The sequence below is a fragment of the Simochromis diagramma genome, unplaced genomic scaffold, assembly GCF_900408965.1.
Source record: "Simochromis diagramma unplaced genomic scaffold, fSimDia1.1 OVJJ01000602.1, whole genome shotgun sequence".
Lineage (NCBI taxonomy): Eukaryota > Metazoa > Chordata > Actinopteri > Cichliformes > Cichlidae > Simochromis > Simochromis diagramma.
Window position 1 is genome coordinate 9,417,542 of NW_024387040.1, and position 12,063 is coordinate 9,429,604.

The following is a 12,063-nucleotide window of genomic DNA, read 5'->3' on the forward strand; positions in this document are numbered from 1 at the left end:
GACTCCCCCTGTATGTGACTCATCTCATTGAGTTTGTAAACTCAGTTTGTCAGTTGGACATTTTAAATAAAATGAGGCGTAGAAACACGACCCCAGGCTGTGTAGACTACCAAATTGCGTCAGACTGATGGCTGGGGAAAAGCAAAACTTTAAACATGGCCTTTTTTTAATGCATGATGCAACAGGAAGGTTGTTGAAATCAATGTTTGTAATAGAAATTTGAGCGCTGGCTGAGGTAAGACCTGGGTTACAACTCTTCTGCTTTCACACACTGTTCTGGAAAACTGAGCACAATCTGCACTGGGATTTTCTTGCAGTTGATATACTTTAAAGATATGAGTTAATACAGCGACACATCAGCCACGATGCACAACATGATCACTACAGTGTCTGCACCCCCGCCTCCACTTTGCTTCCAAGTGCTGACTGTGGAGGATTTGAGACTGCCTCACCACACAAATAATCTCCTGCAGCCTCCACATGCTGAGTGTTGGTTTCTTTCTACAACAGTCTCTGCACATGCATGCCACTTACTAAAACCTGCATTAAAAATGGATGCATTACATGTTTCAGCAGTCTTAGTGCGGCAGATACAGTAAACTAATGTTGAAAGGAAATCTTTCACAAGTGGGTAAAGGTTTTAAAATTGGCAAATACAGTATTTGATAAACCCTGTTAGCTATTTGAAAATCGCTTTTAACAAAATATATATTTTTGAGGAAAAGCTAACTAGACATGCCCCTTTTAAAATTATCCATCCATATTTCTTTTGCCGCATATGTGGGATCAGATCATGCAGGAAGCAGCTCAGGCAGACTTTCCTCGCCCGGCCACGTCTTCCAGCTCATCCAGGGGGATACAAAGTTGTTCCCAAGCCAGCTGAGAGAGATAATATCTTCAGAGTCCTAGGTCTTTCCCAGGACCTGTTTCCAGTAGGAAATACTTGAAATACATGCCTAGGAATTGTCTAGGAGGCATCCTAGTCAGATGCCCAAACCACCTCAACTGGCTCCTTTTGACACAGACAGACCTCCTCACCCTATTTCTAATGCGTGACTCATGCTTCGAAGGCAAATCTATGATGTAACTTACAATGTAATTGTGAATTAATTTTAACCTTATGCTATAACCTTTGATGTGCACCTCCTGAGAAATGCAACACATCAGACTGATGCAGCTCGCAACGGTGTGAATGGCGTGGAGGGTTGCGGTGTAGGGTCAAGAGTGACTTCTGGTTTCGTCATAAATCAGATTTCCCAAAGAAGTCCAAATCAAGTTTAACACAGTCCAGGACACTGATTCTAAAGGAAACTCCTTTCTGTGGCTCACGCTTCACTCTCCCCTCACTCATGAAAAAGACCCCGATACTTAAACCCCTCCACCTGGGGTAGAAACGTTCCCCTGACCAGGAGAGGGCACGCCACCCTTTTCCAGCTGAGAACCATCATCTCGGACTTGGAGGTGCTGAATCTCATTCTCGACGTCTCATACTTGACCACAAACTGCTCCGGTGCAAGCTGGAGGTCACCACCTGTTGAAGCAAACAGAATGACATCATCCGCAAAAAGTAAAGATGAAATCCAGCCACTACCTCGCTACTTTTATCTTGGTGTTAACTTCTACTTGACTGATGATTTAACTTGCGTTATAACATTTTATATGTAACGCGAGTGGATGGACTCCTGTCAGGTTGCGCCAACACAAAAGAGCTGAGCCAAAGATAAACAGGCCTTAATGTGGGTAAATAACTGAAATTCGCTGAATCGCACATGACTCAGTTGGTACTGAATTAATATTAAATGCTCTAACCTTAGGTATATGCTTTAAAGTGCTATCAAAGCAGTGGAATGGTAATTCCTTGAAGAGAACAGCACAGTGCAGCTATGAACACTCCTTCAGCATCCAGCCTCGCATACAACTCACTATAAACTTTTTCCTTGTCTTTACCACCTCTCTTTCCTGTACACCTCGCTTCCCAGTACTCCTGTCTACTTTCTTAAACATCCTGCCTATCCCACTTATTCTCTGTCAACCTCTTTCTTTGAACACTTTCTTGTGCTCCCTCATTCCACAGCCAAGTTTCTTTGTCCTCTTCGCTCTGTCCAGAGGACACACCGAACACCTTCTTGGCACTACTGCTGAACTTTCCCCAGTCATCTGATAAGTCTTCCCTAGCACCCAGACCCCGTCTCAAGTCCTCCCAGGACTCTGTGCAATGTTCTTCCTTCTTCAGCTCACAACAATTGAAATCCTAAACTGTTTTTTTTTTTTTTTTTTTTTTCTCTGTATTGGATCCATTAGATTGCATTACATTAGCTCCCTCAACTGCTAATTCTCATACATGGATATAGATCATTTGTTGAAATAGCTGAACCACTTTTACAGGATTGATGAAGAGTGTGCTTAGATTGAATTATGCTTGTACTAATGGATTTAAACTTCTCTCATTTTCTGGCTAAAGCTAAAATATTAAAATGTCTTAAACTCAGTTTTGCCGGGTCTCAAACCGCACATCTCTAGCCCCGGTCTACACATTTGGATCATGCAGTGCAAATTCAGTATTAAGAGCGTGCTTTATTGTCTGACTCAACCTTTCAGGCTTTTTCACATGTTTAAAAAAGCATTGACTGTAAAATGGCTAACTTAACAGTTCTAGCTCAAGCTAAAAACTGGAAATGCTTATGAAACAAACTGCGTTGTGTGTTTAAGGTGGGTCACACTTTTGTTTTTCTTTTCGCCTTAATGAATATATTTGAGCAACGTGCATAAACTCGAGCTCTTGGAAAGAGTCTATTTTCACACTGCTCTTTGATTCCATGTCAAGTTTAATTAGTTTCATTTAAAGTAGAACCCAAATAAGTAGATTCTGTTCATCTCTTTTCAGTCTGAGAAAACGTGTCCAGCTTTTTTAGGTTTTCCTTACCTGGATGATTGAGCGTGCATCAAAATCATTTAATGTACTGTTAAAAAGTCTTAATGTAGCTGTAGACATGTGGGGAAAACAGCTGCATTTGTTAGTTTCTGTAATTGAGACAGGCTGTAATTCACAGGTCAGATTTTAGTCACTTTTGAGTCTTTCATGTTTCTTTTCAGCCCGTTGCTTAACATTACTTCTGTCAATATTAGCCTTCAAAAAAAAAAAGTGTAAGAGGTTTAGATCGTATGCACTTAAAGCACCCAGGTAAATATTTAGACTTTATGTGGAAAACGTGGGGATGAATGTCAGCGTCGGGTTTTGTTCTTGACTGTTTAAACACGGCTTGTCCTTTCAGGCCACACTTGTCCTCAAAGCGAGAATGCGAGTCTTGTTTGTTCGGCCTCGGCACAATACGCAACCTGGTGAAGGTGGCCGGCTGGGCGATAGGGCTCTGATTATGGCATCACGAGGCTTTGATAAGCAGGGGGAGAGGGATATCTCCTGCCTGCAGTTCTTTAATAGAGGTGCTGAGTGAAGTAAGAGATCCAGTTTTGTCATGGTGGAGGGCGCTGACGCTTGTTGTCACCAAAAGCCGTGCTTTTGATAAAGCTCACGTCATGAGCGAGGTAAGTCACTGAAACTGCAGAAGAAGTGTTGATCTTATTCAATTTGCTCGTTTTTTTTTCTGCTCTCTTTTTTTCCCTACTGTGCTTCCCTCAGCTTGTTCTCATACGTGCCGTCGGTTGTGGAAAATTCTTGCACCCCTTCGAGAATCCTTCACACGTTGCTTCCACCTCGAGGGATTCACCGTGAAACCATGATATGAATGAGGGCCCTGTAAAAACAAACAACGAGATCATTTAGCTACACTCTGAGGGCTTCACTCGTCTGGATAATGCGCTGCAGGGTTTTGGATCAGTAATTAAGTGCTGAACGGTTGATGGTGATGTGGATGCAGGCTGATGCTTCAGTTCATAGCAAAATAGCACAGATCTGCTTGGTTATTGGTCCTTAAAGCTGAATTCTTGACTCTGGAGGTCACTGAGGTGCAGTGAGTCTGCTCACTCCTGTTTTTAGGCACTTGTAAAAAAAAAAAAAAAGGGGGGGGGGGGGGTGAGAGATCTATGAGAAATTGAACCTTGGGTCAATGTTGAACGTTTGCTTGAAAGCCTTTTATTTTCAGCCCGTCCTCCGTTCAGCAGAGGGCTTACCGCTGCTGTCACCTTTGTGTGGCATGCAAAAAGAAGCATGGTGTTACAGGCTATGGGAGTCAGTTTTCCACACTCTTCCTGCACATGCCTGCATGTCTGATCATCTGTTGACCTTTAATTATTATTAACCAGAAAGTTTCCCGCTTAAATTTTCTCATCTCGATGGACTTCATAATCTTCGTGTGTCTAGGGGACCTTTGTACATCACACAGGTGCTGTAGAAGGTGTAGAAAATGTGATGTGAGCTATAAAAAAACGATAAAAATATTTTACAGCGTGCTTGTAAGTAACGACATTTTTATTGTCGTTTTAATTGAATTACTAGTAGTTAAACTGAAGTTTTGTAGTTTGAACCCATCAGAAAAGTATTTGATAACAATAAGAGTACAGTACCATCTGTGCCAAAACTTTGTGCCTAGACACAAAACTATCATCACGTTTGCTGTTGCTCCCTGCAGCACAGGAAAGCCTAGTGTAGGACCACCATGTTGGGTGTCCTGGGAACATTTAACAGGGTGTCAAATGACTTGCGATCTCCGAGTTTTGCCACCTGCTGAATGGTGTCTGAGCGGGTACTCTTGTCATATCGCTGCAGTCCATCCTTTTCTCAATATCTCACTGGGAGAGACAGAGCAGGGCTCAGCGGGTTACTGCGTCGTGCTGCAGGAAAACAGATCTCTTATCACCCATGTGATCCCTGTTGGAACTGATCAAAGCTCATGGCTATGGTTTCTGACTTTAAAGCTCATGTTGAAGAAGAGATGACCTAACTGATGTGTTCACAGCTAGGACAGAACGCCCTCTAGTGGTGGTTTTAAGTGAGGCGCACACTTGTTCATTCTGAGCTGGGTTTTCAGCATGCACTCTTAGACATACAGTATGTATATCTCTTCTAACATAGGGCGAGAGGCGGGGTACACCCTGGACAGGTTGCCAATCTGAAGCATTTTCTCATTCTTATTTCACTGCTGTCTTGTTTATTTTCATCTTTTGTTGCAGCCAGAAGCTCCTGCTGCTTCATCACTACACGGGTCTCCGCGCCCAGAAGAGGAGGATGATGGGGACCTGAATAAAGCCTTGGGTGTCCAGCGCTTCCAGCAGATCCTCACGCCTGCTGCTGCCGTGCCTGATAAGGAGCACCACATTTACCATGACGAAGACATTGAATGTGAGCGTGCAGAAGCTTCATAAAGCATGGAGATGCTTTCAGTTGTGTGCGAACAGCTCTGAAATTGATGTATTTATCTGTGTTTCAGACCACCGACACTCCTCTCACCACATCCACCGGCCTCTGTCCAAACTGCCCTCTGACGTACGCAGGAGGAAGGGCAGCAAGAAAAGGAAGAAGGATAAAGATCACAAAAGCAGCCATCCTCCCTGCAGTGTCCCTATAGAGGAAGGTGAAGATGAGGAGGAAGAGGAAGAAGAGGGGACAGAGCTAAATTCTGTTCTGTCAGAGCGATCTGAGTCAGAGAGAACCAAAGATGTGGAGGTAATCATTTTATTATTAGATTCATTTGAGTCTTTTTAACACAGTGTTTGGGAGCAAATAAGATAAAACCCCACGAGAAGCGTTATTTGATACAAAAATTGGTTGAAAATGGGTTTTAAATACAAATTTGCTTTGAGAAAATGGAACGATGTGATGTAACTTTTCTCTTTTAAACCAAATTGAAACCTACTGTGTACCTTTTAGGACTTGTTCTAATTCAGGGTTAATTAAAAGCTTGAATTATATTGAATTCTGGCTTTTGCAATAGTCTGACAACTTTTCACCTTTGATTTTCTACTTTAAGCATAAAGAGACTTTTTTTTTTTTTTTTTTTTTTTTTTTTTTTTGATTTGCTGACCAAAGCTAGACCAGAATAAATGTTGATGGGTTCCTGAGGTTTGGTGGAATTTGAGAAGAAACTCTATACTCTTAAACAAACACTAATCAACACTGGGCAGGAAAAATCCCCCCCTTTTAATAGAAGGGAATGTCAAACAGAACCGGACTCGGAGTGGGCGGCTATTTGCCTCAACCCACTTGAATGAGTTCGCATAAAATCAACAAGTAATAATCAAATGATTGCATGAAACTTTTTGCTCCCTTTGAATTCATACTGAAATCCAGCAACATCTAAATAACTCTGATTTATGTGCAAAAGTCTCCACAGGCTTTGTTTCTCCATTGTCTGGATGTGAGAGACGTTCGATTTATCTGATTTATTTATTTTTGACCGTGTTACAGGAAGCAGCACTCTCACGCTTCCTTTTCCCTCCACAGTTCTTCGTTTCCGAAGATGACCATGTATCCAAAAGTGTCAAAGAGAGCCCACACTCGGTCCGAAAGCTCGACATCGTACCGCAGTCCGGTGTGGGAGGTGAACATGAAGACGCAACTTCCACAGAGTGAGTCAAGTGTGCTTCATAGACTTCAAAAAGAAGTGAAAAAGGGCGTGATTGTTAGGTTGGTAATCATGCCTTACCTGCCGCGATGACTGCTTAATGCATGTTTTTGTCTTTTTTGATGAAATGTCCTCACAGCCATCCTGTTTGGGTGAGAGCACTGAGGCTCACGCCTGTTCGGGGGGCGGGGGTGTGTGATGCACTGTACGTTACCATGTCTCAGGCATCCAGTGAGCCTGCTGGGCATGATCAGATGGACCAGAGTAATCCTGTCCTCAGAGACCCATATATCACCTGTTGCTACTCAGCAGCCCAGACTCCACCTGTGACATTTACTTTGTTCCTTTTTAAAGAAATCTGAGCTTGAAAGAAGCTGCACATACACCTTTTGCTTATTTTGAGTCGATTAGAGATCAGCTTAACCGCAGAAGATTTCTTTTAAACCATTCTTACCTAAAGCGGAGGAAGTTGACTTAAAGACGAGGTTGTAAAGTAGCGTTTACGCTAGACGGTAAGTTAATTATGTCTATTTTTGCTGGATGTGTTGTTAAAATTCTTTGTCCTCTGTCCACATTTTTGCTTTTTGCAGCTAAATGTGTAACTTGCACCTTGCATGCATTTATCAGAGTAGGAGAAGCAGTAGAAGGCTGCAATACTTCGACAATGTTAGTCCTGTTAAAACGAAATAACTATTGGGAGGATTTTTATGTGTGGTTGAGTGTGCACAGTTCCCGGTTTTTAAGGGGGAAATGTTAAATCCTAAAGATAAAAGATGAAAAACAATCCATTTTTTTTTACTTCTAATCTTTCTGCTCTTCTTTAGTAAACTGCCTTCATCTGAGCCCTCCAGCCCCACTGCCCAGTCAGTCCCAGCCGAGCACACGCCGCTGACCCGCGTCTCCTCCGCCAGCCGCAGTTACGACCTGACAGAGCGTCGACGCACGGGCAACATGACGGGTGCCGAGCAGGCCAAGTACCAGCGCATCCCCACTGATGAGAGCGAAGCTCAGACGCTGGCCTCTGCTGACCTGGACGGCATCAAGAGTGAGTGCGAATCATTTGGCAAGCAGATACTAATCGTGGCTTAAGCCTACACCGACTAAAAGTGTAAAGGGGTATTTGACATAGGTGCCCTCCAACTAGCCTTCTGTGGTTGTGTTTGAGGGGTGTTTTTTGAAGGAAACGCACTTTGAGCGTTGATTGAAGTGAGATGTAATGTGAGCAATAAAGCGCTTCTCTCCTGCTTTTTATTGGCCGTTGATATTGTTAAAAGAGGACTCGTTACCTCTTTGTTTTGTGTATTCTGGTAAATATGTAGCATTCTTTCTATCTGTATTCTGGGATCACCAGTGGCTCACATGACTGCCTGTACGTAAAATGAGCTCCTTGTAATGATAAACCCAACAGATAATCATCTCCCTACTCTGCAGTTTCTGTCTGCTTTACAAAATGATGATTGTTACAGCTTGCAAGGTTGGACAAAAAATAGTACAAAGTATACTTACCTGCTCAGCAGTACATAGTGACTTATTGTTAAACATAGAAAGATGTTTTCTTAAAAAAACCGACAGTGATTAAACAGCATAATCCACCAAATCTCAGGCTGTAAAGGTTTGTTATGGTTTCTGCATCCTTGAGCCTCCGGTGGGCCATATGACTTCAATTTCGTCATCAGGTGAAGAGTGCAGGGCTTTGTGTGCACAAAAGAGTGCTTGCTAGCTTTTTGCGCATGTCCAGACTCTTATGAGGAGAGACAATAGACTACAGTACATCAACTCTGCACACACTCTTCAGGTGGATTCCAGAGAAAGCACAACAGGTATGACTACTCATCTGTGGTGTCTCCAGCTGTCTGTCTGCTTTGCTCTTTGCCTAAGACTAAGTATTTATACGCAGTTTGTGGGCAAAATGTCTGAGGTGATGGATCTATTAGAGTATTTTATTTATTAGTAAAAAATCCAACCATTGCTTTTATTGATTTATTCAACAAAACTAAGGTTGTCATAGGTAGAGAGGTGGGATACAGGTCATTGCGGTGATACAGATAATCACATATTTACAATCATCAGTTTGTCTCTGGACTGTGAATGCAAAAAAGAAAAAAGTTCCATTGATGGTCAATCAATGGGACTTCACTTTTTTTTGTTTTTTATCCTGTTAAAATGTTTCATGGATTAAAAAAAAGATAAAGCCCCTGCATTTCCTGCTTCTAAATTCATATAAAACTGATGTTATCTTCGGCTGATTCAAAATCCCGCGGCGAGAATATCACCCCATTAGAGCACTTCACTGTCAGACTGTGGGCTTACCTGTTGGATCGTAGAGTAACTAAAAGTAAAATGGGAGGAAGAGCTTTCAGGCTCAAACTGTGAATTTGGGAAACAGACACCCTCTTTACTTTTAAGAACAGGCTTAAAACTCCTTTTTGATAAAGCTTCAAGATGGGGCTGGATTAGATGACCCTGAACCCTCCTGTAGTTGCGCTGCAATAAGCCTAGGCCTCTGTGGGCTTCCCACGATGCTTCTTCTTCACTCATTTCTTTTCACTGTATTTGCATTAGCAGTTATTAAACTCTGGCACTCCACATTGTGTCTTTCTCCCGTCCGTCTCTGCTCACCCTAACTGTCAGATGGCCCCTCCTCCCCGAGCCTGGTTCTGCGGAAGATTTCTTCCTGTTAAAAGGGAGTTTTTCCTTCCCACAGTCACTAAGTGCTTGTTCAGAGGGGCTGTGTGATTGTTGGTTTTCTATCTAATATTTTAGGATCTTTGCCTTACAATAAAAGTGCCTTGATGTGAGTAGATTATTCTTTTGTTTTCAGGAAATCTCCTAAGTGCACCTTTTACAAAAAGTTTAAAACACACTGTTGGGGATGTCATTTAAAAATATGGTATTACTCACGCATTACTCTTTCTTGTAGATATCATTTGCTGTTAATCTTCGCCAGCATTAACACAAACTTTGTACTTTGCACTAAAACATGTTCTGCGTGTTAAAGAAGCTGGAGAAATGATTAAATACAGCTGAACTGATAGCTAGTCACTTTGCTTAGATTCCTTCGCAAACATCAGGGTGAAGGTGTGGGGCCCTTCTCTGTTTGACTGCAGACTGCTTTCCACTGCCCTGTGACATTCCCGGCCCCAAGCCCAGCGTGGGGTAGTGTCCAGGGCCGAGGTGATTTGCGTCAGGGAGCCGACTCCTCCGCAGAGAGCAGCAGCTTATCAGAAACTGTGGCAGACAGGCCTGCATTATTAAATTAGCTGTTCCCGCTGTCAGATGAGGGTCCTGGACTCGGGCCTGAGCCAACATGGTGGCTAATTGTTAAATCCGGACCTCTGTTTCCAACCTTTAATCATTAAAGGAGTGAAACCAGAGGAAGAATTAAGTAGACCCGAGGGCCAAAACAAGGCAGCTGAGGATGGAAGTGTGGGCGTGATATTTGGTCATTATGAAAGAGGTGAGCCTGCAAACAGGTTCACTGTCACATACTTTGTCCTCTTTTATCTACCTCCCGCCACCCTAAATCATCCTGGGAAAGTGTCCGTCTCTGGCTGCCGCTCAACAATAGGAATTATTAGATCACTGTCCCTCCCCTTTTGTTCGACCCGAGCAAATTAGCACCTCTGCTCACTGATGCATTCTGAAAGCTTCAGCTCCGGCGGGGGTCAGGAGCCGGTCAAGAAGTGGCGACTTTTTCCAATTTGTCAAAACAAGTCCAACACTTCAGTTTGAGGAGGGAGGAGGGTTGGGGTCACGCAGTAAGGTGGCTGCGCCAGCGCCAGATGCTCTCGATGCCTGCAGCAGAAACCCTCCTCTTCCTTAACGCCAGCCAGGGCTCATTTTTTTCCAGGTTCTGCCCCAAAGTGCAGGCAAACATCATGTAGTGACCTGACAAGAGGCCCTCCCAATAAAACTTGAAGGTTGTACAAGTGACGCGAGAACCAATGAGTCAGTTCTGGACAGAATTTCATCTTTTGTCCTGGCGAGGCCTGCCCGGTTATCAGATAATGAGTTAAAGCCTTGATGAAGAACCAGAAAAGCCTCAGTGTTTTTTACATAGGATATGCAAGCTCTGATAATGGTAAGCTTTGATATATTTTTTTTAAGGAAAATTTCACTCGTTTTTGTGTTGAATGTGTTTTAACTTATTAACAGATCAATTTAGAATAAACAGGATGTCATAAAAGGTTGTAGAAGTCCTGAAAATATAATAAACTTGGATGTTGTGGTTGTATGTTTGAGTGAGCTCAGAGAAACGATGCTTGTTCAACAGATGCAGACTGTCATTTAAGGTTGATGTGAGCTTTTCGGGGTTTGTGTAGGCTTTCCTGTTCAATGATCCGGTTTTCATGGCCACAGTTAATGCATTTAAATGTGAGATTGAGTCGAGGCTCCCTTATGGTCTCAAAAATAGTGTTTTAGTGTTAAAACCTAAGTAATTGGATGTCTGTTGCATATTTCTTGTTGAAGAGCAGGCCTGTTCATTTTCTCAAGTTTATTTGTCAGTGTGAAGCTGTCATCTCCTCGGTTTCTGAATTCAACTTGAATGAATCAGCGGATCTGTTGATCTTTGAACTTCCAACACCTGACAGAACCATTTGTCTCTGTCATCACGTTTCTTTCTCCTCATCCTTTCAGTGCCTGGTGTGTTGCCAGCATGAGTAACTCTACTCCCTTAGATACAAAGCGAAGAGGCCTGTGATTAAATGGGCTGAGATTTAAAAGGGTGGAAGGTCAATGTGTCCAATCTCTGGGCTAAAGAAACAAAATGTGCCATACAAACTAAAGACCTGATGCTGTTGTGTTGCATGGAGCTACAGTTTGCTGCATGTTTATTTCCGTTACTCCAGGTCATCGCTTTGAAGATGTTCCTGGCATGCGCCGACACCTGGTCCGGAAGAGCACCAAGAACCAAGTGGTGCACATCGGCAAGGACCACAAGGAGCCGACCACTCGCAGTCGCAAGCAGGATCGCACCCCCCATGAGGTGAGACAACACCTCACACTGACGTCGCACAGGTGTCTTAAATTGATGTTGTTAGTAAGCACTGCATTTTAAGAAACTGCATAAAAATCTTATTATAGCACATTTATAATCTACTGGGCTGAATTAAGAATAAGGTCTTAAATTAGCTTGTGTGTGGTAGTCTGAATGACCCTAATTGAGATAAAGATGTCGAGATAAAACTGAGGAAAGTCAGAGTTTGAATTGGAAGCTGTCATCACCTCAGTGAAAGATTAAGAGTTTCTTTGATTTTTCAAATGATTTCTTTACCTCAGGGATCTTTGGAAGAGATGAGTTTAAAGACGAGCGGCTCTTAAAAGTGAAACTCTTCCACTTTTGTAGTGGAAGTAAACAAACACGTTTGTGTGGTCAGAAAGTAAATAGCAGGGCTTTTAAACCCAGTCGTAATTGGTTGGCTCTGTTTTCTACTTCAGATTTCAAATCCTTCAAAGTCCAGGAAATGTTTTCTCTTCTTTCGCTCTCAAATTTAGCAGTGGCTCGACTCTTTTGCCGATGGGCTGGGGAGAGAAGGAGACAATT

At 42.8% G+C, this 12,063-nt stretch overlaps 1 protein-coding gene across 7 annotated transcripts in view; it reads left to right on the top strand.

The window, feature by feature from the left end:
• Positions 1 to 12,063, top strand: part of slc4a2b (solute carrier family 4 member 2b) — a 46,821-nt gene that overhangs the window by 24,387 nt on the left and 10,371 nt on the right. For 6 of the 7 annotated variants that reach the window (XM_040043977.1, XM_040043981.1, XM_040043980.1 and 3 more), the window contains 5 exons: positions 5,128 to 5,296; positions 5,385 to 5,620; positions 6,398 to 6,522; positions 7,343 to 7,563; positions 11,369 to 11,505. In XM_040043977.1, coding sequence (XP_039899911.1) covers positions 5,128 to 5,296; positions 5,385 to 5,620; positions 6,398 to 6,522; positions 7,343 to 7,563; positions 11,369 to 11,505 — 888 coding nt within the window. The other variant, XM_040043983.1, reaches the window with a different exon arrangement.